This window comes from Chaetura pelagica, unplaced genomic scaffold, assembly GCF_000747805.2.
Source record: "Chaetura pelagica isolate M959 unplaced genomic scaffold, ChaPel_1.0 scaffold344, whole genome shotgun sequence".
In the NCBI taxonomy this organism is placed as follows: domain Eukaryota; kingdom Metazoa; phylum Chordata; class Aves; order Apodiformes; family Apodidae; genus Chaetura; species Chaetura pelagica.
Genome location: NW_009953098.1, coordinates 8,574,239 through 8,599,788, shown reverse-complemented (window position 1 = coordinate 8,599,788; position 25,550 = coordinate 8,574,239). Strand labels below are relative to the sequence as shown.

General features: G+C 41.6%; 1 protein-coding gene across 1 annotated transcript in view; it reads left to right on the top strand.

The window, feature by feature from the left end:
* DCX (doublecortin) overlaps window positions 1-8,805 on the top strand; it is a 64,557-nt gene extending 55,752 nt beyond the window's left edge. The window contains exons 6-7 of the mRNA XM_009997149.1: window positions 6,000-6,094; window positions 8,749-8,805. Of these exons, the coding sequence (XP_009995451.1) occupies window positions 6,000-6,094; window positions 8,749-8,805 (152 nt within the window). The remainder of the gene's footprint in view (window positions 1-5,999; window positions 6,095-8,748) is intronic.
* Window positions 8,806-25,550: the final 16,745 nt, after the last annotated feature.

Genomic DNA, 25,550 nt, shown 5'->3' with positions numbered 1-25,550 from the left:
TTCCCTACCATTCTCTGTAGGAATATTTCTGTTCTTTCTGTGTCAGCATAAATAAACCACTCCTCATTCAAAGCAGTGGAAAGGCTTTCTGCCCAAGCAGCAGCTGTCCTCCACACAGGCTGGGGGACTCAGAGGCTTGTGGTTTATTCCAGTCTCTTCCACTGACTCACTCCGTGGCTTTGAGTGCATCATTTAAGCTGTTCGTGCCGTCTTTCCCAATGTATTGTCCAAGACAGCTATAACCAATCTGTATACTGAGCTCTGCAATCTCCCCATGGAATCATGTACAGAAAAGACCTTTGAGGCTCTTTATTTGGGGCTTTTTGAGCATTCTGAGGACATTTGGAGAATAACATTGCTAGCACCAAAGCTGTTCTCTCACAGAATGCCATAGACAAGAGACATCTCCAGCAGCAGTGGCTGCAGCATGTGCTCCAGCCCTTCCAACAGAGAAAAGCCACACTCCAGCATGGCCACCATCTACAGTCCAGTGGATCAGAGACTGACACACTCTCCAATGCATTCAGTCCTGCTGCACTACACTGTCAGGTTAGGCAAGTAAATGAACACAACTGAGTGGCCTGATGCTGCATTAGCCATTGCCATAGGCTGTGTAGATCCCCACCTAAGTGGATTTGTCAGCCTGGAAACTTTCTGTGTAGGGATCTGCCTTCTGTGCCAGCTGGTCTCTTTGATACCTCTTACTCCTTCTGGTTTTGACTATGGGTTTAGTGATCTGCATCTCAATGAGAAACGTAGATCCAGGTATAACTAGCTTTCTGGGAGAGCCATAGGGAGACCATACAGCTGGCTAGAGTCCAGTTTCCCCTGATGGCACCCAAAGCTTTGTTCCTGGCTGTGGTCTCTGGGGCCACCTCTAAGCCGGAACAACAGCAGAATACAGAGGGAAATTACACGTAGCAAGTCTTTAAATCTAGCACTGAACAAGAGGCAATTTCTAAGCCATTTAATTGCTCCTATCACCAGCTAGATGTGAACTGTAATGTATTATTTGACTTGTTTTGTTACAGCAGTCCTGGTAGTGAGGCATGTAAGTGATCAGCTCCCATTCCAAAATAACAAGGCTTAACATGGAACAATGAAGAACACATAGACAAAATATTTTGTTAAAAAACATCAGGACAGAAGGCTGTGCACAGAAGTGCAACCACACAGAGTGCCAGTTGAGTGCCAGCTCCAGCTGCGGCCGTTCGAGTTCACTGGTTGAACTGGTACCTTCTGCTGGAGGTAATTTGCCTCCTGCCTAGATGTGTCGTGGCCTCACTCTGAAAAGCTGAATTTCCTCTAGGCAGCCAGAGCCCTTCAGCTACAAGGATATTAAAAAAATTACATAGCTAATCCACAGAAACGTGTTAAACACAGTTTTGTTGGCATGGTACTTTTACATACAGTCATTTAAATGAATGAATGAAAATGAAATTAGTGAAATAAGAAATTTCTTTCTATAAGCAGATCGTAACAGCCCACAGTCCTTATATTCCCAAGGGGAATCCTTTCTTTCTTCTTTCATTAACACCAGACCCATATATATACCTTCTCAGCAATGCCAGTGTGTTTCTGTTTGATCTGGCTATTCCTCCAGACACTATGCTGATCATTCCATCATGGGCTTTTTCACCTCTTGGTTCAATTTGACTAGAAGGCCCTGGCTGCTGGAAAACTGGGCATAAAGAGATCAGTCTTTGTGCTGCTGCTTTGGTCCACGAGCTTTAAATGCATTGGGTCAGTATGAAGTTTGGCAAAATATCTTTAACAGAACACTCCAATGAGAAATCAAACCAAACCAAAAACAGAGCTAAATCTCAGGGGAGAAATACAGGGATAAAACAGTGATGTAATTTGATGTAACTTCTTTGTTATAAAAATATAATTTATCTTACAGTTACTCACATAACAAAGGTTCAGTTGTATAAATACATGTGCTGTGATAGGAAAGTTTATGATTTTTAATACCAGTGTGACTTTATTCCTCTGTAGTACAGAGGTACAGATACCTCAGCTGAAATGTGACAGTGTCTTTCCCCAGCTTGGCCTTGATTTGGCTCAGGGAGCCCATGAAGAGGCCTCTGAGGTACTGCTGCAGGACTTTAATTTCTCAGTCCTTTAATAGAAGGGTTTGGACAGAAGGACAAAAGCATATTCACAAGGCAGCAGCAATTAGCAAAACAGATACAGAGCGTCAGTCTGTCCTGACTGCAGATCTGGCTCCCTGGGGTCATTATATATGAATGTGTTAAAAAGGCAGCAGATGTCTTTTGGATTGCACACACGACAGAGCAGCTTGTAATCCCACTTGGCTTCCTTACATTCTGGTAGCTGACTATCCACAGCTCACATCCAGCAGAGAGATCACCCTCACAAGACGTGATGAGAAAAGGGTGCCAGAGCTGCAGAGCTGAGTGCTTGGAACCTAGGAGGTGCCCGAGTGAGGGGTGCCTATGCCATCTGAATTCTTCCACTCCAGAATAAAAACAACAATGGAGTCTTCATTTTTCCTACGGGCTCCCCTGTCCTGGAGGGCAGGATGGGCCATGTACACTAAATGAGCTCCTATTTCTACTTTTTTTTTATGCTGTCCTTGTTTGGTTTGTTGCCTCTTTATTTCCTTGATGACACTTCAAAACCTGCCTGGAGACAAAACTATCCATGTATTTCATGGTTCTTTTTCTCATTCTTGTCATGTATGAGCATGTGCTCCTCAAACTAGGAACTCATCTGCAGAACCCTGAGAACCCCAATGGAGCAAGGACAATTCACCTTAATTTACAAATCAGTAGAAAAAGAGAGATCTCCACACAGTTTGAGTACTTGCTGTAATCCTTGGGCCCTACTTTTTCCAGTTCTGTTCATTGAGAGAAACATGAGTTAAAAGATGGACCTCATTAACCTCATCTACAGGTCTCAGTGCTTATCATTGCTAGAAATTCATATCCAGAGAATCGGTCATCTAAGCAAACCTGAGCAACACTCAAGGAGGAATTTGGCTAAATATCTCTGGGGGAAGCAGGCAGAGATTTCAGTTTACCTGGATCTCTTGTAGCCATCTCAAACATGACATTATACTATACTCTCCATCCTTCCTCTCATTTGCTGGACAAGCCTGATTTATCTGCCAAATATAAATTGCCTTGTGCACTGAGGGAGGGAAGGATCCAGTGAAACAAAGTTGTGCACGTGTTCATGCAATTAAAGGATGTGTCATATGCACAAAGGGGCTTTAAGGTAAATTGAGGTTGCAAAGCAAATACAATGACATAAGTAAGACATAAACCACAAACAATAATGTGGTGGAAAAAGACCCAAATGAATTAAACTGAAAGCTGGTTATAGAGAATGGTTTCCAACAGCCGAGTTTATGTGAGACGTTCAGCTACCATAACTCATCTGCAGGGTTTAGAGGAGCAGCAGCATTATACACCACCCGGGATCTGCTCTTTGCCTCCTGTTATTTTCTTGCATTTGAGTTCAAATGCAATACATACAAGTTTGTTTATGAACTCTATTATTCATTATCAGACACAAGGAAAATTAGCCTGGGCTGCTTAATTGTTGCTCCTGCTGCAAAACTCTTTATGAGTATTTGTAATGATATACCTCTGTCTCATTGGATTTCTGATTTGGATGTCACATCTGTTTTTTCATTGGTGCTCATAAAATATTAACATCCCTGCTGTAGCATTTAAAAGTCTCATTGTATTAGGGAATTTATGTCCTTCCTTGCAGCAATTCCATTTATCTGATAGCTGTTCTTCCAGCCTTCCTGTTTGTGGAAGGGAAATTTGGTTTCTTGGTAAAGTTGTTAAATGGCATTATTTGTCTTAGGAAGGATTATTTCCTGCCTCAGGACCAGTGACATTTGAAAATAAAGAAAGAAAGAGGCATTTTAGAAATTAGAGATGTATTCTAGCTAATATGGGTCATATTAATACTATTGTACCCCACTTTTTCTTTAATAGAAAACCCAAAGTCACTTGGTAGAGAAAAAAAAAATCCAAGTTCTTTGATTCTGAATTGTCTTCATTATGTGGCCTGTAGTTAGTGAATTCTACTTTTTTTGCCCACCAGCCTTGAGGGCAGCTCACTTTGTAGAACGGGAGCAAAGTGAAAAGCAGCATGTCGCAGTGCAGGGAATGGTGTGGAACAGTTTCTGAGTTTCCATAACTAGGAAGGGCTTTTTCCCTCTGCCAATAAAGACTGATTTAAATACAATGGGGAGGTGAAAGGTCACTCTGTTCCCCAATTATCTATAAATCATTATTTCTACCACCTTTTAAGAAATATCTATTTCCTCAGTGAGGTGCATTTGTAATGGGAAGACAGAGGGTCCCCACCACCCTGGATCTGTTGAGTCTGACCTGCTTTAACATGCTGGTAGCTCCTCCTTTGTCCTGTGCCTTGGAGTATGTGTTGCTTTACACTTACTTGAATTCACTGCATTTGGGCCAGTGATGCTATGGACCTTAACTGCCCTCTGCTTTCTCACCAGCAGATAATAGAGAAGAGGAAGGAGGCTGTCTTCAGTCCCATATGCTGAAATGATCCATCCTCCTGTGTTCATACCTTTACAGTTAAAGTAACAGTATAGAAAGATTTTAGGCACTTAAGAGAGCAGGACAACAAACCTGGATCATGCTATGCTTGTCTTTCTCTGTGTGAAACATCAACACAATGAAAAATGCAGAGTTATCTGGAGGCCTGGCAACACTCTTGCCATTTAAGGAAATGAGAATCAGAATATTGGGGGTTTAGTTTTGTGGCTTGTGCTGAATATGTTAACATCTGGAGGAGATTTTGGAAATGTCACTTTCTGTAGACTTGATTGGGGTATGTTGTTTAATGCTCCTAAGGCCTCAAGCTTGCTGCTGCTTGGATTACAAAAATAAAAGGCCAGAAAAGATAATATACTTGGACACAGCCAGCATGAGTCTGAATTTCCTTCCCTCAAGTAATGCTGCTTGTGCTGATGGAGCTGTGTGTTTACAGCTCCTGGTAACAAGCGTGTCTGTACCCCTAGAGTTGATGCACAACCTATGATTGACCAGGCTCACTATGCAGATGACTTTATGAAATACATATTGTGGCACCTGGCAATTATCAAAGACATTAGCTTACTTCAGAGAACATCTGTGGTAGGAAAAAATAAATTTTCTTTATTCCCTTTGGTTTCCCTTAAATTTTCTGCATTGTGCTATTTACTTTTATTCCTTTTTAGTTCAATAAATGCATCATGGCTTGTTCTGATACAGACCTAGGGCCCTTCACTTTAACTAAAGGCTATCTCCATGAAGGCCTCAATGAACCACCTTCTAAAAGATATTTGGATTAAATTTATATATATATATATGATAATTTTTTAATTTTTTAAATGGAGAATAATGATGTTTTCTTCAAAGCAACATGAACTGGTGCAGGCAGTGGAGGAACAGCAGAACCAGCCCTTGCCTCTCCCCAGAGAAGTGAACAAGGACATGCCACCCTGTGCTTATACCAGGGCTTCACAAGGGCTCTTTTGGTCATTTAATGCCAGCCACAGCTAACTACATCCAGGGCATTCCAGGCAGCTCTTTGTCTAATTTGTAATGGGTATATCTGACATCCAACATTTCTTGTGTAGGATCCAGGATATCTGTGGCCTCTGGTTTCCACTCATGCCCTTAAGTGCCATGTGGTTTCAATTGTGTTAAACTGTTTGAGAACACAGAAATTGCTTTCTGTTTTTCTGATTATGTATCTCTTGGATATTGGGTGAATATTTGTGCTATGAAATATTGCTTCTTCAGTGTATTTTGTATTTTACAGTCAATTATCCTGCACAGCTGAACCCTCAAGGTGGGTGAATAACCATACTGTTGGCTTGGCTTTTTTCTCCTGCCCAACGTGAATAAACTACAGTATTTCTGTCTTCCATCTCCCCAAGGGAGAAATAAGATCTTCCTCTTGCTTGTCTGACTGCTAGCTTCTGTCTTGTTTTCTGACAGCAAATGGGACCTCAAGCAGTCAACTGTCTACACCCAAATCCAAGCAGTCCCCGATCTCCACGCCAACCAGCCCAGGGAGCCTCCGTAAGCACAAGGTATTACGTTTCTTATACCTTACTACAGCTGTTTCTTCATTAGTCTACTCAGATCTGTACAATATTTAAGTCATGGCCATACTCTCTGGAAGCACAGCTCCTTATGATGAAACAGCTGAGAATTAGACCCATTACCAAAAAGGACTGTCACTTTGGGCTCCAGCAAGATTGTGAAAAACAAATAATTTGCCTGTTTCTTTCACTGGAGTTATTAATGTGCTGTGGATATCATCTATATGGATCAGAAGAGATAACTTAACCCTGAGCTTGTATTACTACTTGAAAAAGTTCACCAGTTATTGATGGATATGATCTAAATATATAAGAAATTAACTTAAAATATTATTAAAATAAATAAATAAATATAAATCCTCCTCTCTTGAAAAGCCTAAAGTGTTGGCCAATCTGGTTCATCAAACAGCAGGAGAAATGAAAACGTTACTAAAGCTCTAAGACATCACTTTAATTATGTTTCTCAATGATTTTTTTAAAATAATTTAAGGCCACGCTCTGTTTTACAGGAATTAAGTGATTTTTTATAGCTAGTGTAGCAATTGTGTTCTGTACAATAACCATTTTTCCTGCTACAAACAGGGTGTCTATCAAGTAGCACAGCACCATAGTAGAGATCAGTAAACCTGTGCTGACTCATAGATAATTCATGTATTGATTTATTTAAAAGGTAAAGCAGCTGTCCCAGCTTTTGATATTCCTCATATTCAGTGCCATTCTGTGCTGAGTCCAGATTTTCGTTTCCACTGGCTTTCTTATTTTTGGAAGAGCTGCAGTGTTGCTTCCAACAGTCTTTACTTGATGCAAAAATTGGAACTTGGACATAAATGTAAGTGTGAGAGGAGGGCAGAGGGATTTCTCTTTAGTAATCAGAATGTAGCACTCAGCCCAAGTATGATTTCAAAAGCATTGACTTGGAATTCTGGAAGAGTAATTAAAAAATTCTGATAGTGGTGAGGTTTTGCAGTCATCCAGCCACATCCACTATGGTCTAGAATGCACAGGTTGAACTCATTTTGTTTGAGGATTATGTATTATTCTGAATGTGAGGAGTGGCAGCAGCAGCTGGACTACAGTTGAGATAGTGCAACAAGGCACAGAGAAGTCAATGGGAAGAATCTCCAAATGTCCAATGGGCTTTGGATTACACCTCTAACATGTAAGATTTTGGATCGCAGACCTTTGGATATAGGGTTGAATGGTACTGGGAGAGCCTGGGGTGAACTTTTGGCTTCTCAAAAATCAGATCTTTAAAATATTCCCAACATACGGAGAGGCTGTAGTTACTCAGCTTTACTTGACTTTCTTTCTAAACACATAGCTGAATCTAGGTTTTCCTTAGGACTTTAATCTTATCTCAGCTGCTCAGTCTAAGTCTGAGGAAATATACCAATTTTAATACAATGGGCCCAGATTTATGATGAATTTATAATTGAAAATAAGATCTGACCCACAGCCTGAATCCAACAATTGCCTGTGTGTATTTCAGCAAAAGAAATGCTGTAAATTGCATCTTTTGCTTCAGCCATCAAGGGAGTCAAAACATTTTCCAAACACTATCTCATTTAGGATGTTGGAGATGAGGATTTGCTTCCTGGTTAAGATAAGTCAAATTCATCTTCTTTAATGTTTCATGTATGTTTTCAGCTGGCTGATTTATGACCTTTCCAGTGAAGCCCCTAGAACATTTGTAATAGATGACCAGCACTGATGGCAAAGTCAATCTATCCACAAGCTTCTCCACTAACTTCAGCTAATCAGCAAACAAAAATGCAGCACTTTCGGTTACCAGAATACTCATGCATCATTGTCTTCCTCCCAGAAGCAATTTCCTCCTTATGATGAAATAATTTTCTTTCCCCCCCCCACCCCCCCTCCAAAGCTCAAAGGATCCATGCTTGGGTTGAGTTCACTACAAAGTCCTATTTTACCTTTTCCTATATCAAGACATTTGTGAATTTCCTTTCTGTGTATTTCGATTTTTCTTCATTTTGCTCACAGTTACTACCTGTCTGTGGGTCAGAGTTCACAAAGGTCCAAGGAGAGGTTTAGCCCTTGAGCCTGTTGCTGTACCTAGTTCCATGCAGAACTTTAAGGAAGTGGAATAAGATGGCCACCACAGAATGAGAACCTAGAAGATCATTACATTCAGCATTTGATCCAATTAATAAACTTGGGATTATTTTCTTAGCCCTTCTAATCAATCAGAAATTACTTAAAATAAATAATGGAACATGAGATTTCCTTAGGGATTTTTTCTAAGGGTAACTGTCACACGCAGGAAAGACTTTTTTTTGTGTGGATTTAGCCTCAGAGAGATCTGTTTAAGGAAAAGTCCTGCCCATTTATGCATGTGCTGTACAGGACACATAGATCCAGGGGCAATAAAAAGACACTTCTCCAATTTATCACTAAACAGTCATCTTCTGGTACCAAGATTCTCTTCCTCTACTGTGCAAGTAACGTGCCTTGATTTTAGCCTTGAACTACCTGCAAAACTGGTCAGCCTGTCCAGTAACCAATGCATGAGCCTTCCACCCTGTGCTGACGAACTGCATGGAACTGGACCATTTGGCTGCTTCCTTAAGCATGACCAAAGGAGGAAACTGTGTGAGTTAACATTTTCTTCTTTCTTCCTACAGGACTTGTATCTGCCTCTGTCTTTGGATGACTCTGATTCCCTTGGAGATTCCATGTAAAGCAACATGAAACTAAATGTCCATATTGCAAGCTATGTTCAAGATACAGTAGAGTACTTCTGCCAAAATAAGCAGATAGGTGACTGGTGCTTTCAAATCAGAAAAAGGACACACAGTTATATGTCATTTTTTTTCTGTGATTAATCCTCTGTGCCACAAATCAACACCTACCAGTCTATAGAGATAGAGGGATACCATTCTTCTAAGTTACAGGGATGCAAAACAGACATTGTGAGCAATTTGGGGCCAATATGCCAATGATCCTGTGTGTTTCCCATTTTCTTCTATTATTTCTTCTTCTTCTGCAACTATATTCATAGCAATAGTAAAGTAGCTCCCCCAGAAGTGTAAATGCATTGCTTGCTGACCAATCTGCAAGCTCAGGTAGAGCAAATTATGTTTTCCACCTGTCCCAGCTTCCAGTGCTTCCCAGCTCACCTACTCCTCATTTGCAGCCCTGAATTTAGCACCTGCATACTAACTAGTATTGGTTTTATTGTTGGAGGTCAGGAAGGAGTGACTGACTAGTTTGATGTTTAATCTGCCAGAGGAAGCTTGGATGAGACAAGGAATGATTACCTAAGGTGCTCAGTAAGGTTAGTACAATAGTAATTCAAATATTGGGATTTTTTTTTTTTAAATTGTATTGATTAAGCAAAAGTCAGCTGAGTTATCTGGAGTGCATATGATCCAAAGATACTGCTTGCTGGTAACAATTTTTTATACCTACCCTATGGTATCTCTCTATCTCTCTTTGTAACAGTAATGCCTTGTGAACAGCCAATACTGAAAACACTGTGAAAATTTGTTTTCAGGATCAACACCCTCTAGGTCACTTTTTATAGCAAAAAAAGTCAATACACTTTTTTTATAAAGGAAAACCTTGTATCTGTGTTTCAGGAGTAAGGATTCAAGCTCCTTTTTTATAAAAGCTGGCAACTTTCTTTTGTTTAAAAAACACATTCAGAAAAAATGTACAAAAAAAGCCAACCAACAACTGCAGAATGGTAATAACTTGGTTTAGAAATCTTGTCATCACTGCCAAAATAGACACATGTAGGGGAAAAAGAAGGTCAATTCAAAATAATAAATGTTTTGATAGGTTTTGTAATGTTTAAGACTGCATATTTGTTTTTTTACACTTCAGTATTCCTAACTATGGCCAGATTCTCTACTTATATAACAAATGGAATTTTGTGGTATTCAAAAACCCCATATTTTAAGAAGCTCTTCTATCTGACAAAAGCAAACTTGCTGTATTTAGAGAAACCTTTTGCTATTATTAATGGGTAATGACTCCTACAGAATGCAAAGTTCATCTATTCATGCAGGGCTGATGGTTTTCACTGCACTGAAGCTTTGTCACAGGCTAGCTGGCATTGCCTCCCTTTCTCACAGAATAAGCTTTCAATGAAACTGATTATTACAGGACTTTACCTAAATGAAATCTGTGCAATCAAATCTTTCTTTGTTGCTCTATTTGCCTTTGTTTCAACATATGCACCTATTCCCATGCAACCCCTTGTGATTAGAATGAATTGTAATGCTGTGATGTTTGATGCTACACGAGTGTTGGGTTGTTCCCAAAGCCACTCCATGTTTTGTTTGCTTGCGTTGCTGTTTTGAAACAATCTGTGCAGGCTGCATCTTTAGGGGTTCATATGATGATACATATAATTCAACTTGAAAGAGATTTATCTGAGAGAGGCCAGGATTGGGAATTATCAAGGGGTCAGAGTTATCATGCACCAAATTTGCACCCAGTAGTCTTAGTGCATGATCATTTACACCCAGAGTTTTGCACAAGGAACCATTTCTTCCTGCAAATAGCTTCATTTCATTTAATAGCTCTCTGACTACACGACTGCTATGTGATGGTTTAACCTATTGTATATAGAGTCCTGGCTTTAATTCAAAGGCTAAGGGCTCACGTTGAAGGTTTGTGGGGGAAAGGATGGTAATGGGGACAAAACAGAGGTGCAGTAGTCAGGCCACCTTCATTCAGCCCTCAGCATTGCTAAATTTAGTGTCTGAACAGGAGCAGGTCTCTTAGTAACCCTGTGCCTCAATCTTTCTGTCTGTCCCTACAGGGACAGCACTGTTCTACCTCACTGTGGGTTGTGAGGCCAAATGTTGGTTAGTGTTTGCAAAGTGCTTTCAGATCCTCTAACAGAAGATGCTTAAGTATTCTGGGTGCAGATTTGGTTATGGGTGCTAATTTTTGGCTGTTAATCCTGTGGGTGCTACTGTAGACACTGGTTGTGACAAAATACAATTCTTAAGCATAAGGATGTCAGAGGCCATGGTTATGCTAACAATATTATTCATCAGAGCTGCTGTCTTAGTGAAAGCTTTAGTGGGACAGATAATTTCACATGCTTTTACGTTCTCCTCTGTTCTGTTGGTGGAAATCTCAGAGTCCTTCCTCAAGTCCTTGCCTTTCCAGGGACCCTGACTAGTAGTCATGATCTTTCCTGTTAGAGATTATGGACTTGGGCTCCTTTCAAAGGTGTCACTTCAGTGACAGCCATTCCTGACATAGTCAGGGTTAGCATGTCCTGCCACCTTTCCTGAGTCTCCACTAAACCAGAAGACCAGCCATCATGTCACATCTAGGTTCTCCTGCTATTTAGTACAGGGCACTCACCACAGATCCACCAGGAAAACCTCAATCTTTGATATCCTTAGGCAAACTGAACTGCTAGAGCTGATGATGGTAGCAAAGGAGTCTGATATGTGCTTTCATCCAGTATCCATGAGTTCAGTTTGTATAAGATGAAGCAGGATCCCAAGGGGTGAAGGAACCTTTGGATGGATGGTTGTGGAGGCAGCTGTGGAGAAGTGTTTCCTTTCCTTCTTGCCACAAGTAATGTTTGGATATTTGAAGATGCTTTTCCTGGTGGAGCATGCCAAGGAATCACCAAGGCCTTCTTCCTGAGCTGCACCTAGTGACGCATCTAAAATCTGATCCTTCAAGTGCTCCTTTAGAAGTGGAGTTTTGTTTGCATGAGGATCATCCAGGGGTGGAGCTGAGCCCAACAATTCCTTCAGGGAATTAGGGGAACCTCGAAAAGCCCTAAAAAATATATTGTTCAGTGGGAAAAATAGCCATTCAGACCAGCAGAAGCCACAAAGAAAACAGGGTATGAGGCCAAACTCTGAAGTTTTAAAAAGCAATTTTCTAGGTAGAAATGCCTGGGCAGCAAGAGAAGTCAGTGAGCATTTCAGCTGTAACATAGAGTTAAGTCTGTATTAATGCAAATATTGCATGAGTTTGTGTACAGAAATGCATGTGGAATGTGACATACATTCAAAACTAGTTATCTTTGGCTTTGTAGGATCCCTAACGTAGATTTGAATACAAAGAGAAACAATGCACAGGCATTGTACCTTAGTCATTTAAATATAGGGGCAGCCCTGATTCAGGAAAGAATTTAAGGACATGCTTAAATTTTAGCATGTGCTTTAGTCCTGTTGATTTTTCATGAGAGCTTGGGTTTGGTCAGAAAGCTTTTCTGAACTGGAATTAATTAGTAACTATTTTCAATATACTATAATAACTCCAGACTCTACAAGATCCTGGAGCAGATGATAGTAATTCCACTATATACTCTAGAGTTTACCTTTTATGTTTTGTTTTGTTTTTTTTTCTTCTACCTTTACAAGCACACAAAACTCCTCAGGATATGAGGATTTGCTATATTAATTCTGTTATAAAAACCCTGTCTAATTTCCCTCATGAGGCTGCCTATGGTGTTGTCAGAGACTAATTGAATCACCAAGACTATACTGTTTTAAAACAATACAGTATTTAAAAACAAATTGGAGAGACTCTTAAAGTAGCAGGGCTTTGTTTCTTTGAAATTTGCCTTTATTCAGTAGCCAGTATGTTTTTGTAAATTTGCATATCCAGTAAAAAGATCTGTTTCAGACACACAACTGTTAGGAAGGAATTGGAGCAACCCTCCCTGCATAGACTGATGTATTTAGTATTCATACATTCCAGTGATGGTCTTGACTGTAGAAGATCAGGGCACTGCGGCAAAAATCTTCTGCCTTAGGATTTCTGTCACTTGTAAAGCATTTATGATCCTGAAGTTTCTGGGTTAAAGCCTCATTATTTAAGATTTGAAGCTAGTTCAGTTCCACCAGCTAAAGAGCCAACCAAGACTCCACACCTTAAAGTAATTTTGAAAGATTCTGGTAATGGGGTTTTATCTTGGTCCACTCTGCACTAGCAAATGGAAATAGCTTTTTCCCACCATTGCTTGTGTTCCTTGCACATTATTTACAATCTCCTCAGGAGCCAGAAACACTAAATGTGTTATTTTCATAGGAACAGAAATATAATTCTGCTTAGAAAATAACTTCCACACCTCTCTCTCATATTTAGCAAAACCACATGTATGCATGCAGAAAATCGCATACAGAGTCTGGCTGTTATTTGCTCAAACAGTACTTTTGAGGGGAAAAAAGTAGGACCAAAATTTTTGGCTAACAGAAAAACGTTACACCCAGACATTTTTAATAGGAAATAATGGCATAAAAGTGTTGGTTTCTTCTTATCTATATGGATACTGATGACATTTTCTAGGATGCCTTGTGTTTGTGCTTTTGTGCCTTTGAGGTCAGTGCTGGTCTTGCTACTTCACCTTGTGAAATTGCTGTGTAACACCAGGCTGGATCAACTACACAGGTGCTGTTCCAGCAACAGCCATCCCTGAAAGTTGCATCCTCTCTGCAGGGGCACAGCATGGACTTCACAGTATGAGACTTCTGTATTCATTGCAGTGAGAGCACATGAGTGTACTTTGTCATTGACTTCAGTGGTAGCCCACACCCATTAAAGGCAATTGGAGAATTGTCTTTTACTAAAATAGAGGCAGAATTATTTTTCAAGAAATGAAGAAAAAACACCTGAGAAAGTAGGTATAGAATTAGTCCAGGAAGTGTTGTCTCAAGCTAAGACAATCCACAACCTTGTCTGAAGGTCTGGGGCCAAGAGGACAACCCACGTTTTATCAGGGAGAGAGAAAATGCTCAGAGACTGTGTGAATGGAAAGGCTTTCTGTAAGCAGTGCCATTGCACAGCTGCTCTGACAGAATCCCAGTTGCAGGGTAGGGTATGAGTACTATGTCTGCAGGTGAAGCTGGGGAGCTTTGGGGTCACAGACCCCTATCCATCCCTCAGAACACACTGTTTAAGAAGGCTGAAAGCACTGACACCAATTTTCAGCTGACAGATGAGCTTCTAAGCAAATGAGACTCAAACCTAGTGAATTTGGCAGTAGGATTTCTAAGCCACTGGGATCTCAGAGCTATTGGTCTTTGGCATAATTGGACAGATCTGTTCTTGTGCCATGTTGTCCCAGTGCATAAAGAGCTGATCACAATGCCTACCTCCACCTGTAAGGTGCTTTGAGATAAGCTGATACAAAGGGCTATAGAAGAGCTTGCTCTTAAGATTTCTTCATTACTTAGCAAAGTATGAAAATCTTACAGAATTAGTAAACTATGGTCCAATGTCTGTAGCAGGACTTTACAGAAACTCTGGCTTTCTCAAAACTATGCTGTATAAAGACTTCATTATTTTACTAATGGTGTAAGACAGACACATCACTTTCAGTTCCTCCAAATCCCATGGAGGAGTCAGCAATACCTGAGAGTACAGCCACATTCAGCAACCCAGTTCTTTCATCTGGAGTTGCCACCTTTGGTCTGAATAGAGACCCCTGCTGCCCCTCCCTTTGTTACATGTCGGGGGCAATTCATGTTACCATTTAAAATGCAGGCCTTGTGTTTGTAAACAATGAATAAGTCTAATTATTTCAGTGGCCTTCTACCAAGAAAACAGTGGGCCTGTTGTTGAAAGCTTTCTTGTTTAGAAAGTGTTTTTGGCCAGATGGCTTCATGGGAAAGAGTTGCCTTTCAGTTTAATTGTTTGATGGACTTAGCTGAACTAACCTAGTCTGGCTCTTCCTCTGTATCACAATGAACTGCAACTCAGGACACTCAGCCAGTTCAGAGCTGTCCTAGGTCTGACAGTTCAGTTCATCACTCAAACAACTGAAGGAGGAGGATGCCCAAAGGGAATTAACAAATCTTTGCAGTAATTAGAGTGTGTCAGGTGAAAAAAAGAAAGTTGGCATCATTAGAGAAAGATGTGGTGATGGTCAGTGTTATGGGAAACAAAGTAAAAAGACTTGTTTCTAAGAGGAATGGGGGGGGGGTGTGGGCATTTGTTAGGAGATACAGAGTGATGAAATGAGCTTGAACTTCACAGAAAATAAAATGGAATAGAGAGTCTGAGGCAGAACACTGGAAATGTCACTGCCATTGATGTGTGGGAATAACAAAAGCCAAGAAATTCCCAGAACAAACAAAAGGGAAGCCGGGGCTAGCTGAGGATGTACAGCCTGATTCTGGACAGAAAAGCAGCAGGGATTCCTGGCTGCATGTTGAGAGAGCTATTGCCCCTGCAGGTATCTGAGCCAGGATGCAGGCTATTTGCCACAACAGTGTCTGTCCCACTCCTCATGGCAGAAACTTGGCCACAGGCAGGAGAACTTGGTATTAAGTTCCTTCCCTTCTGTTTTATTCCTGTGTCATCCCTAAAGGTGGAAAGGTGGATCCAGCCCTTTGCTGAATGACAGCACCAACCTGTGGTTTGGTTTTATTTTTGTTCTTCCCAATCAGATCAGAAATAGAAATTCATCAGCATGCCCTGGCTTGGGGAAGGACAGGGACACTGGGGAAGGGCAAGACATACAAGACAATTATGAAGGTACCTCTGAACCTCCCATCCCTTCCCATGGAGCTCAGCAAACTCTGGAAAAAGCAGTAACCCACTTGCATCAAAAGCCAAACCACAGGTTTGTGGCGAAGGCTACCTTGATTTGCTGTGCAGGCAGAGGGGCTGATGATTATGATCTTGCCCATTAAATACCCAGCCATGTCTGTGAGAGCTGCTGCATTCACTAAATCCATGGGAAGTCTGTGCTGAACAAGGAGATCTGTGTTTAACACCAGTTTTCTAATGAGAATTTTTTTAAATTCAGTTGAGTTACAGTGCTTGTGAATTTAATCCTAAAAGGCAAAAACATCTTACTTATCTGAATACAGTTTTGCTGTTAAGTTTCAGATTTATTTTTTTTTCATAAAAATTGCTCTTCTTTGTTTCTGTAGATTCTCAGACACTTCCACAAGTGAAAATAAATACACCTAATCCTCTGCTGCTTTAAACAGGCAGAAGCTCCTCTGAAATTAAGGGAGCTGCATCCATTTGATTCAAGGTTGGTCTCCTATTTCAAAGATTGATTACTGTCAATAATTCTTGTGTGATTGATTATTTAAGAGCAGATTCAGTTTCCTGGGTGGCAGCTGCAGACTTTACAGAGAAAACCTCACTGACCCCAGCTATAAGGTGATCTCATGCGTGAATTTGTAATAGCAAGTTATATATGAGAGTTATTTTATATAGTTTTATTATAGTTAATGATAAAGCTGAAATAGTTTTCTTTGAAATATCTTAAGACTTTAAGAATATGAAGACTAAACAAGGAGCTTTAGCACATCAAGGTCTCCTCTATATTTTCTGGTTGTAATGAGTGTTGGCTTTATCTCACTTTACTCTCATTTCAATCTACCAATAGACATGCCCTGATCCCAGCAGGTTAGTGAAACTAGAAATAGCATTCCTATTTCTTCCAGTATTTTTCTACTCTAGTCCCAGCTAGTACCAAGCAGAATAGAGATGTATGGTTGTCTTCGTTTTTACAGAAAAATATTACCAGATGTCTCTGAACATAAAAAGGAAGGTTCCATTCGTTTTAGGTGACTCATCCAAACTCAAGGCTGCTTTTTATTTTTATCCAAGCTGGTTCTTCCCTCTCTATTTGCAACAGTTTATATATAGGAAATGGAGATTAATTTGAGTCACGTTTGAGCAGTGGGGTTGTTGCAGAGCAAAGTGCTTCACCTGGCACCAGCAGTCAGAATGAAAAATGTGGGTATCGGGTTGGACCTGAACCAAACCCTGGGTCTGAACCCCCGAGCTTCTGAGAAAACCAGATCCAGAGTCAAATAATGGACCAAAAGGATCCCAACCTGGGGTCCAGGCCCAGTTCTTCAAATGAAGAGTTTTACCTTCAGAGAATCCCTGTGCAACATTTAGTGGGTTAGTGGGCTTTTTTGTTGTTTTTTATTTTGGGGGTTTGTGGGGTTTTTTGTGGGCTTTTTTTTTTTTTTTTAATTGCAGCATGGCTGCTTTTTTCCATCTGCTTCCAACCATTGAGCAGCAGATATAGATGGGTGTTTAAATGACTCCCCTGTATTTCCCCCCTTCTTTATAACAGAATAGCTTTTTCCAGATTGTGATGTCTAATAATGAGTCTCCTTAAAAAGAGGAATGTCTAGGGAATTAATTGCACTGCTAATTGGTGTTTATAGATAAGGTGAAGCAGAAGTATTGAATGTAAGAACAAGAAAGCCTGTGAGTTATAATTAATGCTGAATTCTGACATGTAAAATTGTTGTTAGTTTGCTTCTTATTTAAGTGATCCAAGCAGCTTTATCACCGTGGCAGTACTAGCACAGCTGCAATTATCAATTCAGAAGACACCCGGGGTCTTTTAGAAAGAGGAAACCTGTCTAGCCAAATCTCCTTCTATTCTCTGAAATGACAACACATTCCCCTCCATAACACTCCTTTTATGACACTTTTTAATCTAGAAGCACAGGCAAGGAGTGTCAGCTTGCTGACTTTGCTGTTACCAGCCTTTGCTTCTCTTCTTAGTCACGAAGGTAACCAGAACCCAGGGTTAGTGGCTCTCACCATGTCAGTCCAAGTTCTTCAGGCCATTCTTTGAAGAGCATGAACTACTGTGGCTCATGGCCCTGGGCTCTGCCACTTGCTGTGAGTCTGCTGAGAAGTTGTGTTGAGGAGGGAGATGTACAGCTGAGCTGGAAGCTGATTGTGGATTGTGTCATTCATTGAGTCTGTATTATTTCATCATTAATAACAAAGCTGCAATATAATATAACTAAGAGGCCATGTTGTATTTTCTATTGTCATTCGGTGGGTGGGGGTAGGAAGGGCAGCTGGGTTTAAAGTTTAGCTGGTATACTTTAAACTCCGTGTACATAACCTTGGAGGACATGTGGGTGGTAAGGGGTTGGTTGTTATTTTCTTGGGATTGGTAAATTTTGGGTTGTTTAAAATAGTAAGGTATTTAATTAATAACATTGTACAAAGAGCTATTAATTTAAATGGTGCTTTTGTTCTCCTAAACCAGATCTGTCTACCCTTTCTTTTTGGCAAGCCTGCAGCAATGCTAATCATGTTGACTTTTGTACCTTGGGGGAGCGTGTGGAAGGGGAGGGGAAATGCTTTTCTCTTCAGACAAATAATGTTGCCCAGAGTTAACTTTCTGCTTGGATATATACCTTGAATTCTCTTTACATTGAATTTTATGTGAAGTTCTTTTAAAGGGACAGAACAAGCAGAGGTTATTCCAAAAGATCTCAACTGTATCATCTTGTAATATATTGCAGCTTTATGCCAATGATTCCTTGCTTACCTGTACACAGTCCATGCATGTTTTGAACTAATTTTGCATTCTCCATTTGTGGTGAGTTATTTAGCATTTTAACCACCTTTTGTGCCATTCAACTTGTACAGAAAACATTTTATTGACATTTTAAAGGGAGGGGGAAGAAAAGAAAAAAACAAACCCCAACCCTTCTGCTCCCTAATTGTAGGTAGAACTCAGTTACTTAGCAAACAGATGTAGATGAGTGGTTGTAGTGTTAGAAATGTTAGCTTGCTCGTGAACAAGCTTTTGAGAGTAAATGCATGGTCCTGTACCTCTCTTCTCTTAATTAGCTCTTCCTTTCCTCCTGGAAAGATTCTCTTTTTCTTCCTCTCTCTTATTCTGTCTTTGTCTCTCTCGTGGTTGTAAAGTACAGATTTGGGCATAAAATGAAAAACAATGAGGTTTTGAAAAGCAGTTCTCAACAGGTTCTCTTGGGGAACTTACTTCTCACAGCGCCTTGCCTCGGCACTTTGGTTAGACTCTAACTTTCAAGGTAAAACAGATGAAGATCAGTCACCTGTTGCCTCTGCTTAAACTGGGGAACAACTGATGTATTTGGAACTTTGCATCACAGGTAAGAGATGAGATCTTGCTGATTCATCGCAGCTGAGGCAGGTGGCATGTGGTGTATTGGCTGTGGCTTCCACACCTGGTTGCTCTGGTTCCACAGCCCCTGATTTGCAGAGTTTGCACATACTTCTTTATTTTCCTGGACACACAGCAGAAGGGGGTGGGGGATGGAATATAGGAATTATGTTGTTAGGGGTTCTGTAGACAACTCCTTCTCCACGCTCCCAGGCTTATTGTTGAATAGCTGTGGTTCTGTTGGCAGTGGAGGACAGAAAACGGTCAAGAGGGCATCACTCGCAGGGATGGATTTTGTAAGAAATGGACTTAAAAAACTCCACAAAGCCCAGCCATAAAACCACAAAATGTACCTAGATCTACGCATCCATCCCCCATGCCTCTTCTCCCTTAACAGAATTTCCTTTGGTTAGAAAATTTGACTTTCTAGAAAAAAAATATCCATTTTTGTGAGGTGTTGTGAACTGTTTTTACTACTTGTAGTAACCATCCCAGGTCTGAGTATTCTTGTAATGCAATGCCATGCAGCAGAGAACCTGTCTACTTTATAGCTTTGCTCTCAATATTTGTTACTTATTGTTTTCTCATCTAAATGTACATTTGCAAGATGTGTGTAATGTCATTTTCAAAAAATAAAAATTGGTTTCAATATTTAGGCCGATATGAGCCTTTCTGATGCTTTTATTTGGCAAGTGTGTGTTGACTGTGACTTGTGAATTATAGCAGTACTGGCTCATTTTGATTTGTCAGGCTTCCCAAAGCAGTCCCACTTGTACAAATGCAGAAAAAAGACTGGGGAGGAAATCTGAAAGCCCTGAACAAATCAAGATCCACATCTGACAAACTGAAACAGCCCAACCTGTGGAAGACTCATGCTTTTTACAAAAGTGATGAGCTCGGTGTAGGTCCCACTGTAGGAAATATGGTGCAGGTAAGGGCAGCTCTTTCCCCGTGTGCAGCACTTCAGTCAAAACCTTGCAAGAACTGGCCCCCATCTGAACACTGTCTTAGCACCCAGGGCCTGAACAAGGCCTGTATGGTCTCACATTAGCTTTGGGAAGTTTGGTGAGATTTGAGAGAGATGCTGTGTTTGTCCTGCCTTCCCACACAGGCCTGAAAAAGGCCCAAGTTCTTCTTTTTCAGCTACCCCATCAGAACCACAGTGAAGACAGTAACATTCCTCCTTGTAAGCCCTGAAAAATGTTAATAGGATTTAGACCTCCTCATTTAATTATACAGTACAAGCCACTCTGCTCTTTGTTTCTGCTTCACATCTGCAAAATTAAAAGTGTGAGAAGTCAGATCTGGCCATCCCTGCTGAAGACCAGGCTGCTGGGAAAGAGCTCAGATTCCTCCTGATGTTTCATGCTTGGATGGAGCCCTTTATCCCTTTTTCCCCAGTGGTCACCGCAGGTCAACCCGGAGGGTCTTTGCTCTTTGCCCTCTAGATCCAGAGGAGATGCTGTGGCAACTAGCAAACAGCCCTGGGGTTACCAACACATTGCCCCATGGGTCAATTAGTGGCACCACTTGTAATTATCATGCCATGCTTGGACAGGCCAGGAGCAGCACATACAGTGTGGTTCTGTTTGCAGTGAAAAACCACACTAAAAAAAATTGCAGTTCCCAGAATAAAACCAGTAGAAGAAAAACACCCTAAGAACAGCCTTTATCTGAATGTGCATGAAGTGAAAGAGAAGCAAATGTTATCAGAAAAGCTGAAAAAGTACTTTAGAAAATACTCTACTTGTGTCTTTATGCATCCCAAGAGCAAACAAAGCACACTGGTGTCTTTTCTAGGGGCTACATTTTAGATGGTGCAAAATGTTTGATTTAAAACCCTTAACCTACTGTGTTGCATCTATCACAGCTACTCCAGGGACACTCTGGAGTGTTAAGATGAAACCTAGATAGTGCTAATGTGGCACCAACAACCAGCAGTGCAAAGCAATGGAAATGATACTGCCATCTTAGTATGAAGCCCACCAACACATAAGAAATTGCTTCAGATTTACAGTTATGTGAGAGCAAAATTAAGTTTCTGAAGTCCAACCTGCCTGCTATGTCAGCCCAGATCTATGTATATCAGGTATTTCTGAATTTGTTGTTTCATCAGAGCAGCAAAACAATGTTTCCCAAGGGTTTTGGTTCAAGCATGTTTGCTCTATGAGATGTCAGTTGTTTAGCCTGGTTGGAAAACCTTTGGCTGGTCTCTTAACCTAATTGCCATTACATGATGCTCAGCCCTTGCTGTACAATCTGGTTTCAATCAAAGCTAACATACTTTTTGCCAGTCAGGCTTGTCAGCTGCATATGATCCAAATTTTCTGTGGATTTGCAGCCCAAAATATGGCAGCCAGATTCATGTGTAATAGGACATTTACTGGGCTCTGCAGCTTAGCTCTCTGAAATGCTGCACCTGGTTGTAGCATCAGCTCTGTGGCTCAGGGTTTATATAGCGATGTTTATCTTTTGTGTAAATAAAAGACCTTTAAAAGCCAACAAATCTAGATCATCTACATGGTTTCTCCTACAGTCTGAGCTCTGTCCCTTGTCCTTCGCTGCAACCATCTGCCCCCCACCACAGCCTCTCTCTACACCTAAACTTCAAAGGTATAGCTTTCCGTGCCAGTATTACCTTTACCTTAACATAGGCCCTGCATACCTGCAAACAGATGTGACTGTGCAGATGTCCACTGGAAGAAGTCATGGTGCAGCTGTTTGTTGTGTTTTGGTTGGTTGAGGGTTTTTTTTGTGGAGTTTTTTGTTTGCTTGTTTATTTGTTTTTAATAAAGCACTAAATCAGAAAGGTTTGATTTTGCAGTCCCCAAAGTAAATTGAGAACTCCAGTGACTTGAAATTGTAGGTACTCAGCCTTGTATTTGCATTCTTGTTCATATGAGTGATATTCACCTGGGCTCTGTATGGTGCATCAAACAACTGGGATCCTTGTGTTAAGTCTCTAAGATTATCAACTGTTTGGTGTGTGTAAGGGAGCAGGAGTGATATTTATGGAGTATGACTCCTTTGCCACTGAAAGCATCAATAGTCATTCATTGTTAATATGTATTTTTATTCGCAAGTAGGTCTACTGAATTTAATAGTTCCTATCAATGTTTTACATCAACCTGTCTGTTTGCCCTGAGATCCCAGAAACATCCACTTCACCATGACTGTGACTCTGCTTCTCCCTAATCTGCAGGTATTATGTGATGCAAATGGTTTTGTTCCATTGATATTGATTTTCCGGGGTTATGCTGTAGGGTAGTAAGGCAAGGAGTGCCCCAGACTCCATGGATATGGCTGGGGTGAAAAGCAGGAAAGATCTTGCAAAAACGTTCATCTTTGGGTGGTATATATCAAGATAATCAGAGCCTGCAAAGCCTTCAGGGAGGCACATCTCGCTGAAGGAGACATGGAGCTGGCCAAGCACTGACATTCCCTGCCCTCTCCTGTCCAGATCCCAGTGTCTAGGCCCCCAGCTACAGCTGGGTTTTACTGAAGTGATTTGTTATTGCAAAGAAGCACCTTCTCCTGGGGACAGAGAAGAACCTTTCCTCTCCTGCTTTGCTCAGGATAGGGTTCACTAGCCAGGCCAAGGTGTGGTACAAGGTGGTGGCAAATGTGACAACCAGTCAAAGATGCTAAATAAGTAAAATCCTCTGCTTGCTTGTGCTGGAAGCTTATTTATCTTAAGCACAGGTCTTCCCACAGCTGGTGCACCCAAAGGACTGTTGGGAGTTGAACAGCTGCAGATTTGGTTCTTTTGACAACTGCACTCCAGCCATGATGCGTGTGTCATCATCTTTCAATTTAAGTGTTCAGAGTGTGCTTTTAGCACCCACATACAGTCACAGGAAGTGCCATTAAGCTAGTTAAACCTCTGTTCTTCTAGTCACCCTGAGAGAGTGACAGGCAACTGGAGCTGAGGAGAAAAATGTCATTCCTGAAGGTCCCTGGCAGCACATTAGTTTGGTGACACAGGCTGCCACTTACAGCACTCAGGCTTCACAGCAGGTTTACTGCTGCTAATGGTACGTGGAGACTGAGGAGCATTTTGGATCACTGGAAATGATGTTCAGCATCTGCATTCATATCTTGGTCTTCTTCAGCCAGGGCAACAAATAGTGTTTGAGCCCTTTCTCAGGTGCACCCTTTCACCATATGTATCAAGGTCTTGCAATTTAAAAAGTTTATCTCAGAGGTTGTCAGCACAGGCTGGCTGTTTGCTGCTGTCTGGACCACTCATCAGTCAGTGTTTGTTCACCTTCTAAAGCAGAGATCTCCAAATGGATATGAGTATTCATAATGATGGGGAGGGAGATCCTCCAGAGAGCTGCAAAAACACATTAGTGGTCTCAACACCCCAGTGACACCACTTTAATTATATCAGTGCTTTATCAGTCCCATTAGGGATCTCCTTGGGTTTTCAACTGCTGGAGGAACTGGGGGATTCAAATTGCTCTTTTTGGGGCAGGAGAGGGACAAAGAAGCCATTCTCTGACATGTATGGCCCCAGCTTGGCTGTGAAATAAGGCAGCAAAGCCAATCTAAGCTTGTGTATTTGCACAGTACAACAGCCTGACTGTAATAACCAGAAAAATTCCTACCAAAGATCCATACACAGCCAAGATCTGCAATCAGCCTGTAATTTATGATTCTTGCTATGCTGCATAGAAAGGTGGCCAGCATCTACAGCAGGATGCAGCAATAAAACCTTGATTTTAAATCAACACATTCCTAGTCTAGTATTTAGAGAACAATGCATTTGTGCACCCAGGAAAAAAAATAAATCTTTGGAAGATTCTGTTCTGTCACAAATTGTTCATGCTTTAATTAAGAAGTCCTCATCAGGGAAGAAGATAACTATGAGATACGTGAGGGGTGGAACACATCTATAATGAAATCAACTCTCAAATGAGGTCGCCCACCCGTGTACTACTGTGCACATGGAGCAGGAAGATGAGCCAAATGCAGCAAGATGAGGCCAAGCTTTTGTAGCTCTGCAAATGAATAGGTTGTCCTTTGGGTGGGGAGGGGAACCGAAAAGGGAGGCAGTTATGTGCTGTAGAACTGGAGAATAAGGGCAAATGTGTCCTCCCATGCCCTCCTCATAGCTTCTTTTAAAAGACAATTCCCTTATGCTAGGGTCTCATGACAAAATACTGAGGAACTGGCTACCAGGCACACATGGGGAAGTGCAGCTCCCCCCTCATGGCTTACTCCATTAACACCTTTCTGTCCCCTTGACACAGATCTAGATACAGAAAACCCAGCCTGCCCTAAATATCCTTAAATCTTTAAATCTAAATGACTCAAGATACTCTGCTGCTGGTCAGAAAAGTAGATCAACTGTGACTTTTTAAAAGGTCAGGCAACAGCACTAGGAAAAGAGTAATTAGACCAGTAGGCTATGGCTCGGGAGACCTTGAGCTGGTTTCCACTCCTGATGTAGCCAGAGGTTTCTGTGTGACCTGGGGAGTTCCCCAGGGCCACAGCCAAAACACAGGGCAATAGCCCAGAGTGGGCTTAGAATTTCTTTGGATTTCAGGTGCCAGCAGGAAGGATAATCACTATTCCAGACTCTGTGTGATGAGCTTCACGTATGAAACTAGGATTACCAGCACCTGAAACCACCAGCACCATCAGTAGCAGAGCTGGGATCTGAAAGTGCAGGAAGACAGGCTTTCATTAAACAAAAGGTCAAGCGCTCCAGGTGAAAACTCAGGCTCCCAAGAGACAGGAACTGTAGCAAGCGCTGCTGGGGCAAGTGTCCTAACTGGCAAACCGAAGTGTCCTGGTGTGGCCTTTTGCCCGGAGTGCAGCGATACACTCGGCAGAGGCTCAGGCAACGCTCCTGCAGCAGCATCCCACGGACCATGGGTGACAGCACAAACGTCACCAAAGACCCAACTCCTCATGTTAAATGAGGCTTTGATTTAAGCCTCTTTCAGAGGAGCTTCACTCCTATGGGTCTCAGCTGCTCAGATGGAGAACAGAAAACTGTTCAGCTTGAGAGCTTTTCTCATGACCCTGAGACAGGAACGGCTTTATCCAAATCCCTCCAAGAAACACAAGCCTACAGGCAATGTTCTAAATATTTAATGTTTACACAACACTCAGAATACAAATGGCAATTCAAAGGGAAGGAAACTCCTGTCTTCTCTTAAGTTCCTAAGGGAGTTTTCTCTTCATGTTTTTCAGCCCGACTGACGCCTGCCCGCGATGCTAAATGGCAGCCTATCGTGTTTCCTGCGTGTCTCCGAGATCATCTGCCCATCTTTCTGCCGGGCCATGGTTGCCAGCACGAGCTCTGCACCTCCATGGAGAACATCTGCCACGGCACTTGTGGGGAAAAACCTGCCCTGTCCCCGGGGGCAGAGGAAGGCAAAATGACTTGCTCAAGGGCACTGCGGGCTGTGGAAGAGGGCCCAGCCTCTTCCTCCAGTCCCCGCGCCGTTTCCCTCTCTGAAACACAGAGACACACAATACGTGGGCAGCCCAGGCTGAGCTGAGCCCCAGGGCCGCACCACCGAGCCCCCCCGGCCCGCACATCCCGCACTGCCC